This window comes from Anomaloglossus baeobatrachus, chromosome 5, assembly GCF_048569485.1.
Source record: "Anomaloglossus baeobatrachus isolate aAnoBae1 chromosome 5, aAnoBae1.hap1, whole genome shotgun sequence".
Taxonomy (NCBI): Eukaryota; Metazoa; Chordata; class Amphibia; order Anura; family Aromobatidae; genus Anomaloglossus; species Anomaloglossus baeobatrachus.
The window spans coordinates 92,419,247-92,439,608 of NC_134357.1; the positions used below are offsets into that span (position 1 = coordinate 92,419,247).

Genomic DNA, 20,362 nt, shown 5'->3' on the forward strand with positions numbered 1-20,362 from the left:
CGGTAGATCAGCCCCACATGCAGTACAAACAGTGTACACAGCCTGTGCCTTGGCACCCTTGCGTTTTGCGGATGACATGTTGCTGCCTCCTCAGAGCAGTACAGGGTGTCCAGCCAAGAAGCGACCTTACAGTGCAACTATATATATATATATATGGTACTAAGAAAAAAGTACACTAATATAACACTGAGGCACTAGTGGGGCCAGCACTAAAGTGCAGCTTACCGCCCGCTTAGGAGCGGGTGTGTGGTCGCCGAAATCCCTTTAGTCTGGGTCTCCCAGAGCCTGCTGCCTTTCCCCAGCCAGACCGCATGTGTAATGGCTGCCGGCGTCCTTGTGGAGAGGGGGGGCGGGCCCTGGGCGTATACAGACGAAGAGCGGGAAGCCTGCTTCCCACTGTGCCTAGTGAGAGGGCTGGAGCATGTAAATAAAGCTCCAGCCCTCGGCGCTGCCAATTGAGCAGCGTCTCTCCCCTACCCTGATTGACAGGGTGGGGGCGGGAACGAAGCGGCGCTAGGCCGCAGAAGCCGGGGGCTAAAGTTAGAAGCGCCGCCGCCGTAAAAGCGCGGTCGGCGCAAAGTCCCCGGCGCACCACAAGTCGCAGCTGCGCCGCCGCTCCAGTAGCGGTCGGCGCAGTAGTTCCCAACATGTAACGTCACTCAGCAAAGCTGCAGTGACCTAACCCCAGCGCACAGCGCTACTGTCCCCGGCGCACTATAACGCTCAGCAAGCCTTGAGAGTGTCCGTGCCTGCCGGGGACACAGAGTACCTGAAAGTTGCAGGGCCTTGTCCCTGAACGGCACTCCCGCTCCAAATCCAGCAGGTTCTCTGGGTCTGTGGATGGAGCCCGGCCTCAGGGCTTGGAGGCCGGTAAGATCCCACTTCCACAGAGCCCTCCAGGGGATGTGGAAGGAAAACAGCATGTGGGCTCCAGCCTCTGTACCAGCAATAGGTACCTCAACCTTACAAGCACCACCGCGGGTGAGAAGGGAGCATGCTGGGGGCCCCATATGGGCCCTCTTTTCTTCCATCCGATATAGCCAGCAGCTACTGCTGACTACAAACAGTGGAGCTATGCGTGGATGTCTGACCTCCTTCGCACAAAGCAGAAAACTGGTGAGCCAGTGATCCCACTGGGGGTGTATAGCCAGAAGGGGAGGGGCCTTACACTTTTTAGTGTAATTGCTTTGTGTGGCCTCCGGAGGCAGTGCTATACACCCAATCGTCTGGGTCTCCCAATAGAGCGCTGAAGAAATACCTGTGAACACGCTTAAGTCGTTTGAAAGATACCTGTGAGCTCTGGGTGGTGGCAGAGTCAGGCTGTAGCTTCAGCGTCGTATTCACCGCGTCGACCAGGCTGTCCACCATACGCCTGACGTCGGCTGCCTGATCCGAGTCTATAAGGGAGGCTGCATCCGACTCTTCCCCTGAATCATCACACGGTCTCGGAGACGAGTGGCTCTCGGGCCTTGGAGGGGAGAGAGACCTCTGTGAGGAATTGGAAGACGAGACCGTGCGGGTCCGCTTCCGCGCTCCCGTAGTCGGTTCTGGGTCAGACCGACTGTCACCCTGCGATGGCTGGACCTGCGGGGCATGGCTGAGCGTAGGGAGTGACTGCAAAGCCTGCGCGATGGTCTGAGACGCCCTCGACAGGGAATCCACCGACTGGGAGAGAGAAGTCAGCCACTACGGAGGAGGGAGCGCATTGGGGCTCGGTGCATCCTGTACTGCTGCAGTAGCGAGAGGGATGGGGGTGTCGGCGGCGTCTGGGGCAATCTGCGTGGGCTGTGGGTCAGGGACGCAAGCTGCGCAGAGGGGGGTAGCCTGGCCTTGGGAGAATTTTTCGTTGCAGGACGAGCACGCAAAATGCATTATGAACGGGACCTGTTTGGGTCGGGAGGACTTAGAGTTAGGCATGGCTGCTCAGGGCTCCTACTAGGGACACTAGGGAGGAGATAGGAGGAAAAAAGTGAGAAGAAAAAATGTAATAAAAGTTGCTGGTCCTAATCAGAACCAGCACTCACCCAGGCCTGTGTCCTCCCCGGGTCAGCAGGAGGCTCAGAGTAGCAGGGGGAGCCACCGCAAGAGAGATGCTGCTGCTCAGTGGTCTGCCTGTGCTGTGGTGGGCCGTTTGCAAGAAAACGCGCTCTTTTGCCTCTTTTTTTTTTTTTTTTTTACTGAGGGGGCGTGCTAGGGATGCTGTCTGCTGTTGCTGGGCAGAAAAAGCGGGAGGCGGGCCCGAAAGGCGCGCGCGCGCAAACAGGGGGGCGGAGAGCTCCGGCCTAATGTAGGCCCGAAGCCGGGGACTAAATTTGAGAGCGGCGGCCGCCGGGAGCGCAGCGCTGCGCGCGGAGCAGGGCTTACCCTGCGTGGTGTCCAGGTCCCTGGGTCCCATCCTGGCTGCTGAAGGCCCCCGCTGAGTGCAGGCTTGTGCTGGCAAGTGCCAGGGGAGGCTGCTGGGGGGCTGTGGGGGAGACTGCAGAGCGCTCCTGCGCTGCAGTGTGTGCTCCTTTGCCTGGGCCCAGTGAAACAGGGGAGAACGCTGGGGGAGGCCTGATGCTGTGAGCGCTCCTGCGCTTGCGATGTTTCCTCGCCGTCTCCATCCGAAACACCCCTTGGGACGGTACCATAGGGGTCGACGGGGAGTAAGCCCATAAAACGTAAATGAGTGTGACCCCAATCAGCCCCTGGGGTGGTACCATGGGGCTGAAGGGGGATAAGGGCTGTGTCTCGAGTGGGGACGATACCCTGGCATTCCAGGCTCTGTATGGACAGACCAGGCGAGGATACTCTCTGATGCTGGATCTTTAATCCTGCAGAAGAGATAAAAAACGTAAAAGGGATGAGAACGCTGAGCGGCGCCGTATAGTTGAAAAAAACGGAAAAAAAACAAATAAATAGCCTAGGCTGAGGTTGGCCCAGAGAGATATGGGCCCACATCAGCCTCCTACGACACTAAGCAAAAAACTGGCATAGTACCGCCTCCGGCTCAGGGTGTACACTGCCAGAGAGGAGCTAACTCTTTTTATGTTCACTTAGTGTCATCCTCCTAGTCACAGCAGCATACACCCATGGTCCTGTGTCCCATGGTCCTGTGTCCCCCAATGAAGGCGATAGAGAAACTATTGTGCCATCACACTTTTTTTTGCAATTTTTCTGCATTTGGAATTTTTTTGCTGTTTTCCAGTACACCATATGGTAAAACGTATGGTTTCATTTAAAAGTACAACTTGTCCCGCAAAAAACAAGCACTCATATGGCAAGATTGACGGAAAAATAAAAAAGTTATGGCTCTCGAAAGAAGGGGAGCAAAAAACAAAAACGGAAAGTGCCCCGGGGCTGAAGGGGTTAATAACACAAGGCAGGACTTGTCTACTCAAGCTCTGCACCAACAGATTTCATTTGGATAATAGCACAGAGCAAACTTTATGTTAGAGACTATAGGGTACAACCTCATAAAAGCTGTAATCATCATTATATTGCTAGCAACCACCCTGACTCCACCCTGAACTACACCAAGACTATGTACAGCCACATATACAATAGATGAAATATCGCTGAATTGGATGAACTCAGCGGGCTTGGATGACCACCCTTGTGTATGGGGTCACGCAACTGTCCCAACAAATAATGTCAAGGATTGGGGGACATTTCCATTACCCAATCTTTTATTTTCAGGGAAGAAGAGCAACACTGTGCTCTCCTCTCTTCCCATTAAAAATGTATTGACGTTTGGGCGACACAGACAATTATCTCTTGTGTATGGCCGGCTTACCACTGTGTTTGTAACAGAAAGGCAGCATTACAACCTTTCTGCTATGTGATCTGCTGTACGTTATTACTCAGATAAAAAATGAATGAAAGAAAATAAAAAAAATTTAGGCTATCCTATAAGAGCCCAGAATGTTCTCATCATGCCGTACCCTCCGATGTTTTATGTGCTTCCTCTTCCCCAGTCTTCGCTTTCTTTTCTCCTTCAGGAGCTCCAGCTCGAGGGGACTCAGCTTCTCTTTATATCTTCGTACTTCATCCTTGTATTTTAGTTGCTCTTCGTTAGCTGCATCCACGAATGGCTAAAATGAAGCAGAATAACAACTCTCAGGTGAAGCTACATGAATGTAGAAGACTGCTGGAAAAATAATTAAAATACTAATATGGGATCAGCGACCTCGAAGGTAAATTTGTACTGAAAGGTGTCTTCCACTACTTAGACGACCCCTTCTAAATCCCCTTGTTCACCCCGTAAAAATAAAAGATAAGCCTATACTCACCTCCGTTGCGTTCACGGTTCCAGCAATGTGGGAAGCAGTTTTCTCAGGACCCACTTGACATTGTTATGACACTCAAGCCCCACAACCAATCAGCGCTGGCTTCCTTTACCCCCAAATTCACACATTTGAGCAGGAAGTCACCGCAGCGCTCACATCCTACTCAAATGTCCGAAGGCGGGGAGACAGATGTCAGGCGCGCATTGGTCGCAGGGCTCACGTGTCCTAATGTAGCATGGGCCCTGGGAAAACTGATTCCAACATCACTGGAACCGTGACCGCAACGGAGGTGAGTAAAGATTTATTTATTTCACACCTGCTGGGAGCACCCGCCAAAGATCGCAGCAGGACCCGGGGGGGGCCCAAACTTCTGGGGTCTGGTGAATATTATTTCCCTGGGAAGAGGGGGGGGGCTACTTTTTTTGGGCTGAAACTTACCCCAACCATGTCTCCCTGAGGATCAGCTCTACCCTAAAAAGAAGCTCTAGACCACTTTTCAGTGCAAAGAAGGGAATTTTGTTACTTACCGTAAATTCCTTTTCTTCTAGCTCTTATTGGGAGACCCAGACGATTGGGTGTATAGCACTGCCTCCGGAGGCCACACAAAGCAATTACACTAAAAAGTGTAAGGCCCCTCCCCTTCTGGCTATACACCCCCAGTGGGATCACTGGCTCACCAGTTTTAGTGCAAAAGCAAGAAGGAGGAAAGCCAATAACTGGTTTAAACAAATTCACTCCGAGTAACATCGGAGAACTGAAAACCGTTCAACATGAACAACATGTGTACCCGCAAACAAACCAAAAATCCCGAAGGACAACAGGGCGGGTGCTGGGTCTCCCAATAAGAGCTAGAAGAAAAGGAATTTACGGTAAGTAACAAAATTCCCTTCTTCTTCGGCGCTCTATTGGGAGACCCAGACGATTGGGACGTCCAAAAGCTGTCCCTGGGTGGGTAAAGAAATACCTCATGTTAGAGCTGCAAGACAGCCCTCCCCTACGGGGAGGCAACTGCCGCCTGCAGGACTCTTCTACCTAGGCTGGCGTCCGCCGAAGCATAGGTATGCACCTGATAATGTTTGGTGAAAGTGTGCAGACTCGACCAGGTAGCTGCCTGGCACACCTGTTGAGCCGTAGCCTGGTGTCGTAATGCCCAGGATGCACCCACGGCTCTGGTAGAATGGGCCTTCAGCCCTGATGGAACCGGAAGCCCAGCAGAACGGTAGGCTTCAAGAATTGGTTCTTTGATCCATCGAGCCAGGGTGGCCTTAGAAGCCTGCGACCCTTTGCGCTTACCAGCGACAAGGACAAAGAGTGCATCCGAACGGCGCAAGGGCGCCGTGCGGGAAATGTAGATTCTGAGTGCTCTCACCAGATCTAACAAATGTAAATCCTTCTCATACCGATGAACTGCATGAGGACAAAACGAAGGCAAAGAGATATCCTGATTAAGATGAAAAGAGGATACCACCTTCGGGAGAAACTCCTGAATGGGGCGCAGCACCACCTTGTCCTGGTGGAAGACCAGGAAGGGAGCCTTGCATGATAGCGCTGCCAGCTCAGACACTCTCCGAAGAGATGTGATCGCTACCAGAAAAACCACTTTCTGTGATAGTCTAGAAAGTGAAACCTCCCTCAGAGGCTCGAAGGGCGGCTTCTGGAGGGCAACTAGTACCCTGTTCAGATCCCAGGGATCTAACGGCCGCTTGTACGGGGGTACGATATGGCAAACCCCCTGTAGGAACGTGCGCACCTTAGGAAGGCGTGCCAAACGCCTCTGAAAAAAGACGGATAGCGCCGAGACCTGACCTTTAAGGGAGCCGAGCGACAAACCTTTTTCTAACCCAGATTGCAGGAAAGAAAGAAAGGTAGGCAATGCAAATGGCCAGGGAGACACTCCCTGAGCAGAGCACCAGGATAAGAATATCCTCCACGTTCTGTGGTAGATCTTAGCGGACGTGGGCTTCCTAGCCTGTCTCATGGTGGCAACGACCCCTTGGGACAATCCTGAAGACGCTAGGATCCAGGACTCAATGGCCACACAGTCAGGTTCAGGGCCGCAGAATTCCGATGGAAAAACGGCCCTTGGGACAGTAAGTCTGGTCGGTCTGGTAGTGCCCACGGTTGGCCGACCGTGAGCTGCCACAGATCCGGGTACCACGCCCTCCTCGGCCAGTCTGGGGCGACAAGTATGACGCGGCTGCAATCGGATCTGATCTTGCGTAGCACTCTGGGCAAGAGTGCCAGAGGTGGAAACACATAAGGGAGCCGGAACTGCGACCAATCTTGCACTAGGGCGTCTGCCGCCAGCGCTCTTTGATCGCGAGACCGTGCCATGAAGGTTGGGACCTTGTTGTTGTGCCGTGACGCCATTAGGTCGACGTCCGGCACCCCCCAGCAGTGACAGATTTCCTGAAACACGTCTGGGTGAAGGGACCATTCCCCTGCGCCCATGCCCTGGCGACTGAGGAAGTCTGCTTCCCAGTTTTCTACGCCGGGGATGTGAACTGCGGATATGGTGGAGGCTGTGGCTTCCACCCACATCAGAATCCGCCGGACTTCCTGGAAGGCTTGCCGACTGCGTGTCCCCCCTTGGTGGTTGATGTATGCCACCGCTGTGGAGTTGTCCGACTGAATTCGGATCTGCCTTCCTTCCAGCCACTGCTGGAAGGCTAGTAGGGCAAGATACACTGCTCTGATTTCCAGAACATTGATCTGAAGGGTGGACTCCTGCTGGGTCCACGTACCCTGAGCCCTGTGGTGGAGAAAAACTGCTCCCCACCCTGACAGACTCGCGTCTGTCGTGACCACCGCCCAGGATGGGGGTAGGAAGGATCTTCCCTGTGATAATGAGGTGGGAAGAAGCCACCACTGCAGAGAGTCCTTGGCCGTCTGGGAAAGGGAGACTTTCCGGTCCAGGGATGTTGACTTCCCGTCCCATTGGCGGAGAATGTCCCATTGAAGTGGGCGCAGATGAAACTGCGCAAACGGAACCGCTTCCATTGCCGCCACCATCTTCCCGAGGAAGTGCATGAGGCGTCTTAAGGAGTGCGACTGACTCTGAAGGAGAGCCTGCACCCCAGTCTGTAGTGACCTCTGCTTGTCCAGCGGAAGCTTCACTATCGCTGAGAGAGTATGAAACTCCATGCCAAGATACGTTAGTGATTGGGTCGGTGACAGATTTGACTTTGAGAAGTTGATGATCCACCCGAACGTCTGGAGAGTCTCCAGTGCAACAGCCAAGCTGAGTTGGCATGCCTCTTGAGAGGGTGCCTTGACCAGTAGATCGTCCAAGTAAGGGATCACCGAGTGTCCCTGAGAGTGCAAGACTGCTACCACTGCCGCCATGATCTTGGTGAACACCCGTGGGGCTGTCGCTAGACCAAATGGCAGAGCTACGAACTGAAGATGGTCGTCTCCTATCACGAAGCGTAGAAAGCGTTGGTGCTCTGTAGCAATCGGCACGTGGAGATAAGCATCCTTGATGTCTATTGATGCTAGGAAATCTCCTTGAGACATTGAGGCAATGACTGAGCGGAGGGATTCCATCCGGAACCGCCTGGCGTTCACATGCTTGTTGAGCAGTTTTAGGTCCAGAACAGGACGGAATGAGCCGTCCTTTTTTGGCACCACAAAGAGATTGGAGTAAAAACCTTGACCTCGTTCCTGAAGAGGAACAGGGACCACCACTCCTTCTGCTCTTAGAGAATGCACCGCCTGCAGAAGGGCATCTGCTCGGTCGGGATGTGGGGAAGTTCTGAAGAACCGAGGCGGAGGACGAGAACTGAACTCTATCCTGTACCCGTGAGACAAAATGTCTGTTACCCACCGGTCTTTGACCTGTGGCAGCCAAATGTCGCAAAAGCGGGAGAGCCTGCCACCGACCGAAGATGCGGAGGGAGGCGGCCGAAAGTCATGAGGCAGCCGCCTTGGAAGCGGTACCTCCGGTTGCTTTCTTGGGGCGTGAGTGAGCCCGCCAGGAATCAGAGCTCCTTTGCTCTTTCTGAGTCCCTTTGGACGAGGAGAATTGGGGCTTGCCCGAGCCTCGAAAGGACCGAAACTTTGACTGCCACTTCCTCTGTGGAGGTTTGCTTGATCTGGGCTGGGGTAAGGAGGAGTCCTTACCTTTGGACTGTTTGATGATTTCCGCCAATTGCTCACCAAACAGTCTGTCTCCAGATAATGGCAAGCTGGTTAAACATTTTTTAGAAGCAGAATCTGCTTTCCATTCCTTTAACCACAAGGCTCTGCGCAAAACTACAGAGTTGGCAGATGCCATTGAGGTACGGCTCGTAGAGTCCAGTACCGCATTGATAGCGTAGGTCGCAAACGCAGACATTTGCGTAGTTAGGGACGCCACTTGCGGCACTGCCGGACGTATGAGAGAGTCCACCTGTGCCAGACCAGCTGAAATAGCTTGAAGCGCCCACACGGCCGCGAATGCTGGAGCAAACGACGCGCCGATAGCTTCATAGACAGATTTCAACCAAAGGTCCATCTGTCTGTCATTGGCATCTTTAAGTGAAGCCCCATCCTCCACTGCAACTATGGATCTAGCTGCAAGCCTGGATATTGGAGGGTCCACTTTTGGACACTGGGTCCAGCGTTTGACCACGTCAGGGGGAAAAGGATACCGTGTATCCTTAAGGCGTTTAGAAAAACGCTTGTCCGGATAAGTATTATGTTTCTGGATGGATTCTCTGAAGTCAGAGTGGTCCAGAAAAGTACTCAATTTCCGCTTGGGATACAGGAAACGGAATTTCTCCTGCTGTGCAGCTGCCTCCTCTGCAGAAGGGGCTGGGGGAGAAATATCCAACAGCCTATTGATGGCCGCTATAAGGTCATTTACCATGGCGTCACCATCTGGCGTATCCAAATTGAGTGCGGCGTCAGGACAAGAATCCTGATCACCCACCTCTGAACCCTCATATAGGGACCCTTCTCGCTGAGACCCTGATCCACGTGATGACGTGGAGGGTCTCTCCCAGCGAGCTCGCTTAGGCGGACTGGGACTGTCATCGGAGTCAGAGCCCTCAGCCTGTGATGCCTGGGACCCCCTTGAAGTACGGATTAGTTCCAACTGAGGGGGACCGGGGAACATAGACACAGCAGTGTCTATGGTCTGAGCAACTGGCCTGGACTGCAAGGTTTCCAGGATTTTTGTCATAGTCACAGACATTTTATCAGCAAATACTGCAAATTCTGTCCCCGTCACCGGGGCAGGGTTCACAGGCGTCTCTGCCTGGGCTACCACCACAGTAGGCTCTGGCTGACGAAGTGCCACTGGGACTGAACATTGCACACAATGAGAGTCGTTGGAGCCTGCTGGTAGATTAGCCCCACATGCTGTACAAGCAGTGAGGACAGCCCGTGCCTTGGCACCCTTGCGTTTTGCGGATGACATGCTGTTGTCTCCTCAAAGCAATCTAGGGTGTACAGCCAAGAAGCGACCTTACAGTGCAGTATTAAATATATCTAGACACAGCAGTGTCTATGTACAGCGAAAAATATAACACTGTGGCACTAGTGGGGCTGCACGTATGTGCTGCTTACCGCCCGCTGAGCGCGGGTGTGTGGTCGCCAGAAACCCGTAGCCTGGGTCCCCCAGAGCCTGCGTGCGTTCTCCAGCCAGACTGCATGTGTATAATGGCTGCCGGCGTCCTGGGGAGCTGCAAGGCTGGGGGCGGGCCTAGGGCGTGCACAGAGAAAAAAGCGCGAAGCCTGTGTCCTACTGTGCTCAGTGAGAGGGCTGGAGCATGTAAATCGTGCCCCAGCCCTCGGCGCTGCCGATTGAATAACGCCTCTCCCCTACCCTGATTGACAGGGTGGGGGGCGTTAACGAAGCGGAGCTAGGCCGCAGAAAGCCGGGGACTAAAGTAGAAGCGCCGCCGCCGTAAAAGCGCGGTCGGCGCGACCCCGGCGCACTACAAGTCGCAGCTGCGCCATCGCTCCAGGGGCGGTCGGCGCGGCGATCCACACACATAAAGTCCCCCAGTAATCTGCGGGGACTATAAGCCCAGCGCACAGCGCTACAGTCCCCGGCGCACTAGCACACCCAGCAAGCCTGGGGTGCGCGTGGCCTGCCATACGGGGACACAGAGTACCTGAAAGTTGCAGGGCCTTGTCCCTGAACGGCACTCCCGCTCCACATCCAGCAGGTTCTATGGGTCTGTGGATGGAGCCCGGCCTCAGGACTTGGTGGCCGGTAAGATCCCACTTCCACAGAGCCCCTCAGGGGGATGGGGAAGGAAAGCAGCATGTGGGCTCCAGCCTCCGTACCCGCAATGGGTACCTCAACCTTACAAACCACAAGTGGGGTGAGAAGGGAGCATGCTGGGGGTCCTAGTATGGGCCCTCTTTTCTTCCATCCGACATAGTCAGCAGCTACTGCTGACTAAACAGTGGAGCTATGCGTGGATGTCTGACCTCCTTCGCACAAAGCAGAAAACTGGTGAGCCAGTGATCCCACTGGGGGTGTATAGCCAGAAGGGGAGGGGCCTTACACTTTTTAGTGTAATTGCTTTGTGTGGCCTCCGGAGGCAGTGCTATACACCCAATCGTCTGGGTCTCCCAATAGAGCGCCGAAGAAAAAGAATATAATCCAGTGTCTTATTTTCGGGGAAACACGGTAGTTACATACCCTGCATCTGTCCCCAAGCTCATGGACATCAGCGCCAAGCAGATGGCACAAAAGGCTGGACGACCATGTTACCTTGGCTTATATAGGATTTAAAAAGGCATAAAACAAGCTCAATAGACATAAGTAGATTTTGGGTACTCACCGTAAAATCTCTTTCTTGGAGCCTTCATTGGGGGGACACAGAGACCATGGGTTGTATGCTGCTGCCACTAGGAGGCGACACTAAGCAAAAAACAAGGAAACTCCTCCTATGCAGTATACACCCACCAACTGGCAATTGTACCTCAGTTAGTGAGAAAGCAATAGGAGACAACAGTAGAACAAAACGCTCAATCATACAGAAGTGGACATTAAACTCAACAGCCAACAGAAACATTGAACAGTAACATATGTCCAACACAAGGGCGGGTGCTGTGTCCCCCAATGAAGGCTCCAAGAAAGAGATTTTACGGTGAGTACCCAAAATCTACTTTTCTTTATCGCTTCATTGGGGGACACAGAGACCATGGGATGTCCTAAAGCAGTCCCACGGGTGGGTCTAATGTTACTCTCAGGGCTGACCTCGGTCCACTGCAGCCTGCAGGACTCGTCTACCGAGGCTCGCATCGGAGGATGCGAAAGTGTGGACCCTGTAGAATTTAGTGAAAGTGTGGAGCGAAGACCAGGTGGCCGCTTTGCAGAGCTGCGACGCTGGAGCGTGGTGACGGACCGCCCACGAGGCTCCCACCGCCCTGGTGGAATGGGCCGTAATCCTGAGTGGGCGCGTTCTCTCTCTTACCCGGTAGGCTTCCAGTACGGCAGAGCGAATCCATCGCGAAATGGAGGACTTGGAGGCAGGTAGGCCTCTGCGCGGGCCAGACGGAAGTACAAAAAGGGAATCCGACCGTCTGAATTGAGAGGTCCTGGAAATGTACAAACGGAGAGCTCTGACCAAGTTCAGCTTGTGGAGAAGAATCTCACGAGGGTGTGAAGGATTCGGACAAAAGGAGGGGAGAACAATGTCCTCGTTAAGATGGAAGGAGGAAACCACCTTGGGCAGAAAGGAAGGAACCGGACGGAGGACTACCTTATCCTGGTGGAAGACAAGATATGGAGAGCGGCAGGAAAGCGCCGCTAGCTCAGATACCCGCCTGATTGACGTGATGGCAACTAAGAAGGCGACCTTCCAAGAGAGGAACATGAGGGACGTCTCCTGCATAGGTTCGAAGGGAGAATGCTGGAGAACAGACAGAACCAGGTTAAGGTCCCAGGGCTCCACCGGAGGTTGAACGGGGGGCGCCGCATGCGCGGCTCCCTGAATGAATGTGCGAACCTGTGACCGAGAGGCAATCCTCCTTTGAAAGAGAATGGAAAGAGCAGACACCTGACCCTTGAGGGAGCTGAGTGCTAATCCAGCCTCCAGACCAGATTGTAGGAATGACAACAGAACTGGTAAGGAGAAGGTCATGGCTGTGACCTGGTTAGCTTCACACCAGCGGAAATAGGCCTTCCACGTCCGGTGGTAAATGCGGGAAGAAGAAGGCTTCCGAGCTTTGATCATTGTCTGGACGACCTGTTCTGAGAATCCCGCGGAAGTTAGTACTGCGGCTTCAACAGCCATGCCGTTAAATTGAGCGACTGTGAATTCTGGTGAAGAAAAGGCCCTTGAGTGAGAAGATCCTGGACGTCTGGAAGTCTCCACGGAACGTCGTCGAGAAGGTGCACGAGCTCTGCGTACCACGGGCGCCGAGGCCAATCTGGGGCCACGAGAATTACCGGAACTCCCTCCGCCTTGATCTTCTTGACTAGCTTGGGTATAAGCGGAAGTGGAGGGAAGAGGAACGGCAGAAAGAACTGCGACCAGGGGATCGCTAGGGCGTCCGTTGCGAGCGCTAGTGGGTCTCTTGCCCTGGAGACGAACTGGGGAACCTTGTGATTCCACCTGGAGGCCAGGAGATCCACGTCGCGGGGTCCCCCACCTGGCACAGATCTGTTGGAAGATTCTGGGATTGAGGGACCATTTTCCGGCGTCGAGGCCCTCTCGGCTGAGGAAGTCGGCGGCCCAATTGTCCACGCCCGGGATGTGGACCGCCGAAATCGCTGGGATGTTCTGTTCGGCCCAGTCGAGGATTTGAGATACCTCTCTCATTGCCGCACGGCTGCGTGTTCCGCCTTGATGGTTTATGTAGGCCACAGTGGTTGCATTGTCGGACTGCACCCGAACTGGGTGTCCGCGAAGCAGAGCCTTCCAATGAAATAGAGCTAGGCGAACTGATCTGAGTTCCAAGATGTTGATGGGAAGTTTGGTTTCCGGCTCGGTCCAGCGACCCTGAACTGTGAGGTCCTGGAAAGTGGCTCCCCATCCTAGCAGGCTGGCGTCTGTCGTGACGACCCTCCATCGAAGGGGAAGAAATGATCTCCCTTGGAGGGTGAGGGGAGAGCATCTCCACCATTCCAATGATTGTCTGACTCGAGGAGGGATCGCAATTGGTCGATCCAGGGAGTGAGGGGACTTGTCCCATGCTGCGAGGAGAAGACCTTGAAGGGGGCGAGTGTGGAATTGACTGTAGGGCACCGCTTCCATTGACGCCACCATCTTCCCGAGAATGCTCATGCAGTATCGAAGGGAGCAGCGAGGTGCGCGTTGGAGCTTCCAAATCCCCCTGAGAATAGCTGTGAGTTTGTCCTTGGGCAGAAGAACCTTCGCTTGCGAGGTATTGAAGATCATGCCGAGGAATGAGATGCGTTGAGACGGGATCAGAGATGACTTTGGTCTGTTGATCAACCAGCCGAGACGGGATAGAGTATCCAGAGTGATGTTGAGACTGTCGCGGCACTCCGCCGCCGAGGGAGCCTTGATCAAAATGTCGTCCAGATACGGGATGGCTAGAATTCCCCGGGTTCGAAGAATAGCCATGACAGTAGCCATCACCTTGGTGAAGACTCTGGGGGCTGTCGAGAGCCCGAATGGGAGGGCAGTGAACTGGAAGTGTTGCCCCTGAACCATGAAGCGTAGGAATCTCTGATGAGCTGGAAAGATCGGGATGTGGAGATAGGCGTCCTGGATGTCCACCGAGCAGAGGAACTCCCCTGGTTCCATGGACGCTATCACTGAGCGCAGAGACTCCATGCGGAATCGCCGGAGGCGGACCCGCCTGTTGAGACGCTTGAGATCCAGGATGGGGCGGACTGCGCCATTCTTCTTCGGTACCACAAAGAGGTTTGAATAAAAACCCCGGAATCTGTCTTGAGGGGGTACGGAGATGATGACCCCAGAGTCTCGCATGGCTTGAATGGCTGCGAAGAAGCCCTTTGTGAGGGAGAGATCCTTGGGGGGCTTGGACTGGACGAAGCGTGAGCGTGGGAGCGAAGAAAACTCTATCTTGTAGCCGTGAGAGACGACGTCTCGAACCCAGGCGTCGTCTATCACGGAAAGCCACGTGCTTCTGAATCTGCGGAGACGACCGCCGACCCTGGATGGGGACCCGGTGACGGGAGCCCAGTCATGCGGAGGAAAATCTGTGGGATCTGGACCTGGAGGACTTGGACTGCTGGCCACGGGAACGCCGGGAACGCCAGGAACGCCAGTGGGGTGCTGCCTTAAAGGAGGGCTTCCGTCTCTCCTGACGCGCCGGGGACCGCTCCCGACGTGAGTTGGCGTTGGTGGAGAATTGACGAAAGGTGCGAAAGGGAAAAAGCCGCCGCTTTGGAGGAGCACGAGGGGTCCTCTGTTGGGGGAGGAAGGTACTCTTGCCTCCCGTAGCCTCAGAGATGATCTTGTCCAGCTTTTCTCCGAATAGCCTGGTACCGACAAAGGGGAGACTGGTGAGAGACTTCTTGGATGCGGAGTCTGCGTTCCACGCCTTAAGCCACAGGGCTCTGCGGATTGCAGTAATGTTGCCGGCTGCCAGGGCAGCGGAAGCAGCAGAGTCAAGGGACGCAGCGACTAGATATTTTCCGGCGTGAGTGATCTGATCTGCCAGATCTGCCAGCTCTGGTCTGGGAGCATCAGCCAGGATACCACGGCGAATGATCTTTCCCCAGGCGGAGACAGCCTTGGAAACCCAGGTGGTCGCAAAGGCTGGAGTGATGGCCGAGCCGGAGGCCTCAAAGGCTGACCTGGCTAAGGATTCTATGGTCCTGTCCGAGGGATCCTTCAGGGAGGCTCCATCGGACAGCGGCAGGGTGGTGCTGGACGAGAGTCGGGAGATCGGAGGATCCACTGAAGGAGCCACTGACCACTTCTGGAGAAGTTCCGGTGGGAAGGGATAAAGGACCTGAGCCCGCTTGCGTTTCTGGAAGCGCTTGTCGGGATGTTCCCACTGTCTGGAAAAAATATCCTCAAATTCCCTGTGGTTGCCAAAGCTTTTTGGCAGCTTCTTGGCTCTTTTGAAAGGGACTGATTGACAGGTAGGCGCTGGGTCAATGTCCTGTACCTCTAGGGTCTGATTGACAGCAATGACCAGACTGTCCATCATACCGGTCAGCTTGGATATATGTTCAGAGTCCAGATCGGAGTCAGAAGCAGAGTCCTGGTCCGAATCTGGAGCTGCCGCAGAAGAGACAGGAGACAGCGAGCGTGATGCTCTGGCGGCCCTAGCAGGGCTAGGGGAGCTGGAGGAAGACCCAGAGAGGGACCGCTTCCTAGACCTCCTTTGTGTTCTGCCTTGCCGGGCTGGAGGCGCTGCGGGCTCAGACTCGCTCTGGGTCGCCGGAGGGACTCCAGAGGAGGAGGCGGACAGCCGGTCTATGGCCGATGCTAAGGACTGAGACATGTCAGTTAGCTTGTCCACGGACTGGGAGAGAGCTGAGGCCCACCCAGGCATGGGGGCCGAGTCCTCGTTACGGGCGGGGGGGGCTCCGTAGTAGTCATGTTAGGGGTGCTACAGGCTACACAGATGGGGGAGGACTGCCCTGAGGGAAACTTCTTTAGGCAAGAGGAGCAGGCGAAGTGAAGCACTATAGCCTGTGGTTGAGAGCGGGTCACTCTTGTGCTGGACATGGGACAGAAGAGAGGAAATGAGGCAAGGGAAGAGAGACAGGAGGATGCCAGGTGGGTGAGGTACTGGGGAAGGAGCTGCCTCCCAGTGGCAGAGCTTACCCAGATTCTGTCGTTCTGTGTTTGAGCTGTCTCTGTAAGCAGGCGCTTCCTATCCAGCTATGCAGGCTGAGGGAGCAGAGGTGGGGGCTCCGAGGAGCTGCAGGGACGTGAGGCCGGTGGCTGCACGTGTAGCGTGTCTGCCGCACAGGAGATCGCAGGGCAGTGACTGCTGCTGAGAGCCCAGGCCGGAGGAGGAGCCGAAAAAAGAGCGCGAAAAAACGGCGCGCAGACTGCAGGTATCGGCCGGGAGAGAGAGAGAGAGAGGAGGCCCGTGGTTGGCTGGGAAAGGGCGCGCAGAGGCCTCCCCTGACTGGCTGCTGGAGCGGGCGGGCCTGCTAGAAGTGAGGGCACACGCGATAGGCTGGCCGGGAGGGGGCGTGGCCGGACGGGAGCTAGGCCGGAGAGAAGCCGGGGACTAGATTTTTAGGTGAGGCCGCAGGGGGAGCCGAGGACGGGGTCGGAGCTGAGTGGGGGAGCCGAGCGTACTGCCTGGAGGGGAGCTGACCCGGGTAAGAACGAAGCCTGATAGATAATGATTTAAAGCGATTTTTTTTTTTTTTTTTTTTTTTTGGAACGGAGCCCCCCATGACCCGGGACAAGGGATGGGTACCTGTCCCGGTGGCTGATAGTCCTCTTTGCTTGATCCTGTCCTCCTTGGCTTGATCCCTGGGAAGGACATAGGGAGACGGGGTTCTTCCAATGATTTTTTCGTCTCCCCTCCCTGATCAGGCCGGCTGTGGAGAGCGGGCGTGCAGGGGGAGGGGGGCCTGTCCCTCTGTGCGGATGCCCCCCAAACAGTCTTGAGAGTATTAGGGGGGTAGGGTCCTGCCAGACAGGCACGGAAGTCAACGGAAGTGGCGGACAGACCCCACTTCTGTGCGACCGGCCTCTAGGGGGGAGAGCAGGGTGAGCAATTACACCCTGTCGCCCGACGAGCTGTGTCTGAAAAGAAAAAGGGGAAAAGATTAAAAATACAAACCTGAAGGGCTGGAGCAGCCCCAAGTGTGTCCACCTCCTATGGACACTAAGCTTAAACTGAGGTACAATTGCCAGTTGGTGGGTGTATACTGCATAGGAGGAGTTTCCTTGTTTTTTGCTTAGTGTCGCCTCCTAGTGGCAGCAGCATACAACCCATGGTCTCTGTGTCCCCCAATGAAGCGATAAAGAAAATAGATTTTTCTTTCCTTTGCAGCACCTCATGGATGGCACTGCAATATCTTGGTTCAAAAATTAATTAGAATTTTGCTTAGTAAATTTTCTTTAGGCTATGTGCGCATGTTGCGTAATTGCATGCAGTTACGCTGCGATCTGCACCACAGGGTACTGCATGCGTCCTGCGTCCCCAGCATAATCTATGGAGATTATGCAGGAGACGTGCGCACGTGGCGTATTAGAGCGCAGCGCTTCGGCTTCTGCCTGAAGCGTGCGTTCTACGTAGTGACATGTCTCTTCTTTCGTGTGCTCTGCATGCAGTCCCTGCTCTGTCTATTGGAGGGGCTGGGAGGGGCTACATGCAGAGCGCATGAAATCGGCTTTTGTTTCTGCAGCGATTTGAAGCGCACGTGTGCTGTTCAAATCGCTGGAGAAATTTCTGCAGGGACAGAACGCAACGTGCGCACATAGCCTTAGTGTAATAACCTCATTCAGATTAAGGGGAGACCCAGAATACCATTGAATCACCCTCTATAAATGTAAGTGACTGCCACAGACTCCACTTAGACAATGCCTCCAAGCTGGGATAGAATACGGGAAAAAACTCAAAAGCCAAATTGTCGGCACTGAGAAAAGACAAATCTGCCCTTCCCAGCCTGTGACTTTTGAGATAAAAATATAGACATTATCTGGTATTAAAGCCATGAGTAAACCATATTGTGTAATCCACAAGAACCCGCAATCACCGATATTCTATTGTACAGTGCTGCAGAATATGTCGGCGCTATATAAAGAAATTGTATTTATTTTTACTGCTGAACATCAATACAAATCAGCCCGAGTGCTGCGGCTTATCTGCATTACTTTTCTTGCAGATTCTGAGAGTCCTTTCCATTCCAGTGCAAGCATTTTAGAAATTTCCGGCAGCTTTGCCTCTGTGGAAAAGAAAACATCAATAAATAGACAAATACGGCAACATAATGAAATTAAAGTATAACACGTTTGGAAATATATTCATGTATCCAGATGGGGGGGGGGTGCGCAGATTATTGCTGTACCACACACACACACACGCTGTTCCATTTACATGCACTTGTGACTTCTTTTCTATTCAATTAACTTGCCATCACTAGGCTCAGTGGTTAGCAGTGCAGTCTTGCAGCGCTGGGGTTCCGGGTTCAAATCCCATTAACACTAGAACAACTGAGGTAGTCATTTTGACTACTTTGCATCATGTATTTCTATATAGGTGTCACGAGTCCAGTAGTTCTAGTGTTAAGGACACCATCTGCAAGGAGTTTGTATGTTCTCCCCGTGTTTGTGTGGGTTTCCTCCGGGTTCTCCGGTTTCCTCCCACTCTAAAAACATACTGATAGAGAATTTAGATTGTGAGCCCCAATGGGGACAGTGTTGCCAATGTATGTAAAGCGCTGTGGAATTAATAGCGCTATATAAATGAATAAATATTATTATTATCACTAATCCTGTCCCACCAAAAAGGTCTCCAAGTTGAAAAATAGCCTTAAAGATATTTAAAACATGTCAGACTATGCTGTAAGGCCGCGTTCACACGCGGGGGTCGCACGATCATGCAATTAAAACCGCTGATTCTCTGTAAACTTCTGTTATTTTTCACGGAAACAGTGAGAAAAAAAAGCAGCGATACAGCAGTACTATAGATTCCAGCTGCCAGTGTGAACGCAGCCAAGTGAATGGGGAGGTGTGGACCCAGCTCCCCAGAAGATAGATCACTCACGAGGATAGTCTTTCACCAATTTTGGACGCTGCTGAATCACAAAGCGGAAATAGGAGGTCAGAGGACGCTTTGGCAAGTCATCCAGAGAGTGCTGCTTAGAGAACCACCTTGCTGTAGAGCCCTGTAAGGCGGGCAGCGCCCCCGGGAGGCTGCTGCATCTGGAAAGGAGAGAAACGGTAACCGTTAATGTCACTTTACGTCAGTAGTTAACTGCAACTTCACATAGATTCTGAATATCTACTTACACGAAAATTGTACTACTAAAAGGAAAGACGTGGGGCTTGGAGATTAGAGGAATTACTAAATTTGCTTTTCTCAAGTGAGTGCAGGAAATCACAATGATAAAACGTGTGAACGTATTAATCCGAATAACAAAAAACGTGTTTGATAACCGTGATTATGAAGTCGTCAGGCTAAGAAAATACACCAAGAAAATCCAGGGGCCATAAAATGCTGGCTCTAAGGGGCACTTTGCACACTACGACATCACAGGTGCGATGTCGGTGGGGTCAAATCGAAAATGTGACTCACATCCGGCGTCGCTGTCGATATCGTAGTGTGTAAAGCCTTTTTAATACAATTAACGAGCGCAAAAGCGTCATAATCGTATCATCGGTGTAGCGTCAGTCATTTCCATAATTTGGAAATGACCGATGTTACAATGTTGTTCCTCGTTCCTGCGGCAGCGCACATCGCTGTGTGGGAAGCCGCAGGAGCGAGGAACCTCACCTTACCTGCGTCCTGTGGCTCACATCAGCTATACAGAAGGAAGGAGGTGGACAGGATGTTTACATCCCACTCATCTCCGCTTCTATTGGCTGCCTGCCGTGTGACGTCGCTGTGACGCCGCACGACCCTCACCCTTAATAAGGAGGCGGATGGCCGGCCAGAGCGACGTCGCAGGGCAGGTGAGTCCACGTGAAGCTGCTGTAGCGATAATGTTCGCTACTGCAGCAATCACAAGATATCGCAGCTGTGCCGGGGCTGGGGACTATCGCGCTCGGCATCGCAGCATCGGCTTGCGATGTCGTAGTGTGCAAAGTACCCCTAAGTGTAGCCCTGGGCTCAGTCATCCTTTATGATAAAAACAGTTTCTACCCTGGAAATAAAAAAAAAAAAAACAACCTGTAAATGTGAAAAGTTACATTTTTCGGAGGGGTCAAACTCCTTTAGGCTGCTGGCTCCGGGTCATAATCCGAACAAACAGGTAATTTGTGTGGGAAAAGCCACAACCAGCCAAGCATTGTGTAGGCAGAGAAAGTTTGTTAAATGGCCATCATTCTGGTGAAATGCTGCCATGTAATACAATGATAGCATAATGGGGTATTCCCATCTCCAAGATCCTATCCCAATAAGGAGAAGGTATAAGAATATTAGCAAATACCTCCATTTAGAAATGTAGTATAGTTCTCCTGATTAGCCATGTCTCTTACCTTATGTGCAGGGCATTGCACGACCACGAGCAACTG

The 20,362-nt window shown here is 53.3% G+C and overlaps 1 protein-coding gene across 2 annotated transcripts in view; it reads right to left on the reverse strand.

The window, feature by feature from the left end:
• The window catches only part of TFAM (transcription factor A, mitochondrial), a 74,884-nt gene that overhangs the window by 50,521 nt on the left and 4,001 nt on the right, over positions 1–20,362 (reverse strand). For both annotated transcript variants that reach the window (XM_075348713.1, XM_075348712.1), the window contains exons 2-4: positions 18,894–19,051; positions 18,002–18,072; positions 3,924–4,073 (exon numbers count right to left, since the gene is read on the reverse strand). In XM_075348713.1, the coding sequence (XP_075204828.1) occupies positions 3,924–4,073; positions 18,002–18,072; positions 18,894–19,051 (379 nt within the window). The remainder of the gene's footprint in view (positions 1–3,923; positions 4,074–18,001; positions 18,073–18,893; positions 19,052–20,362) is intronic.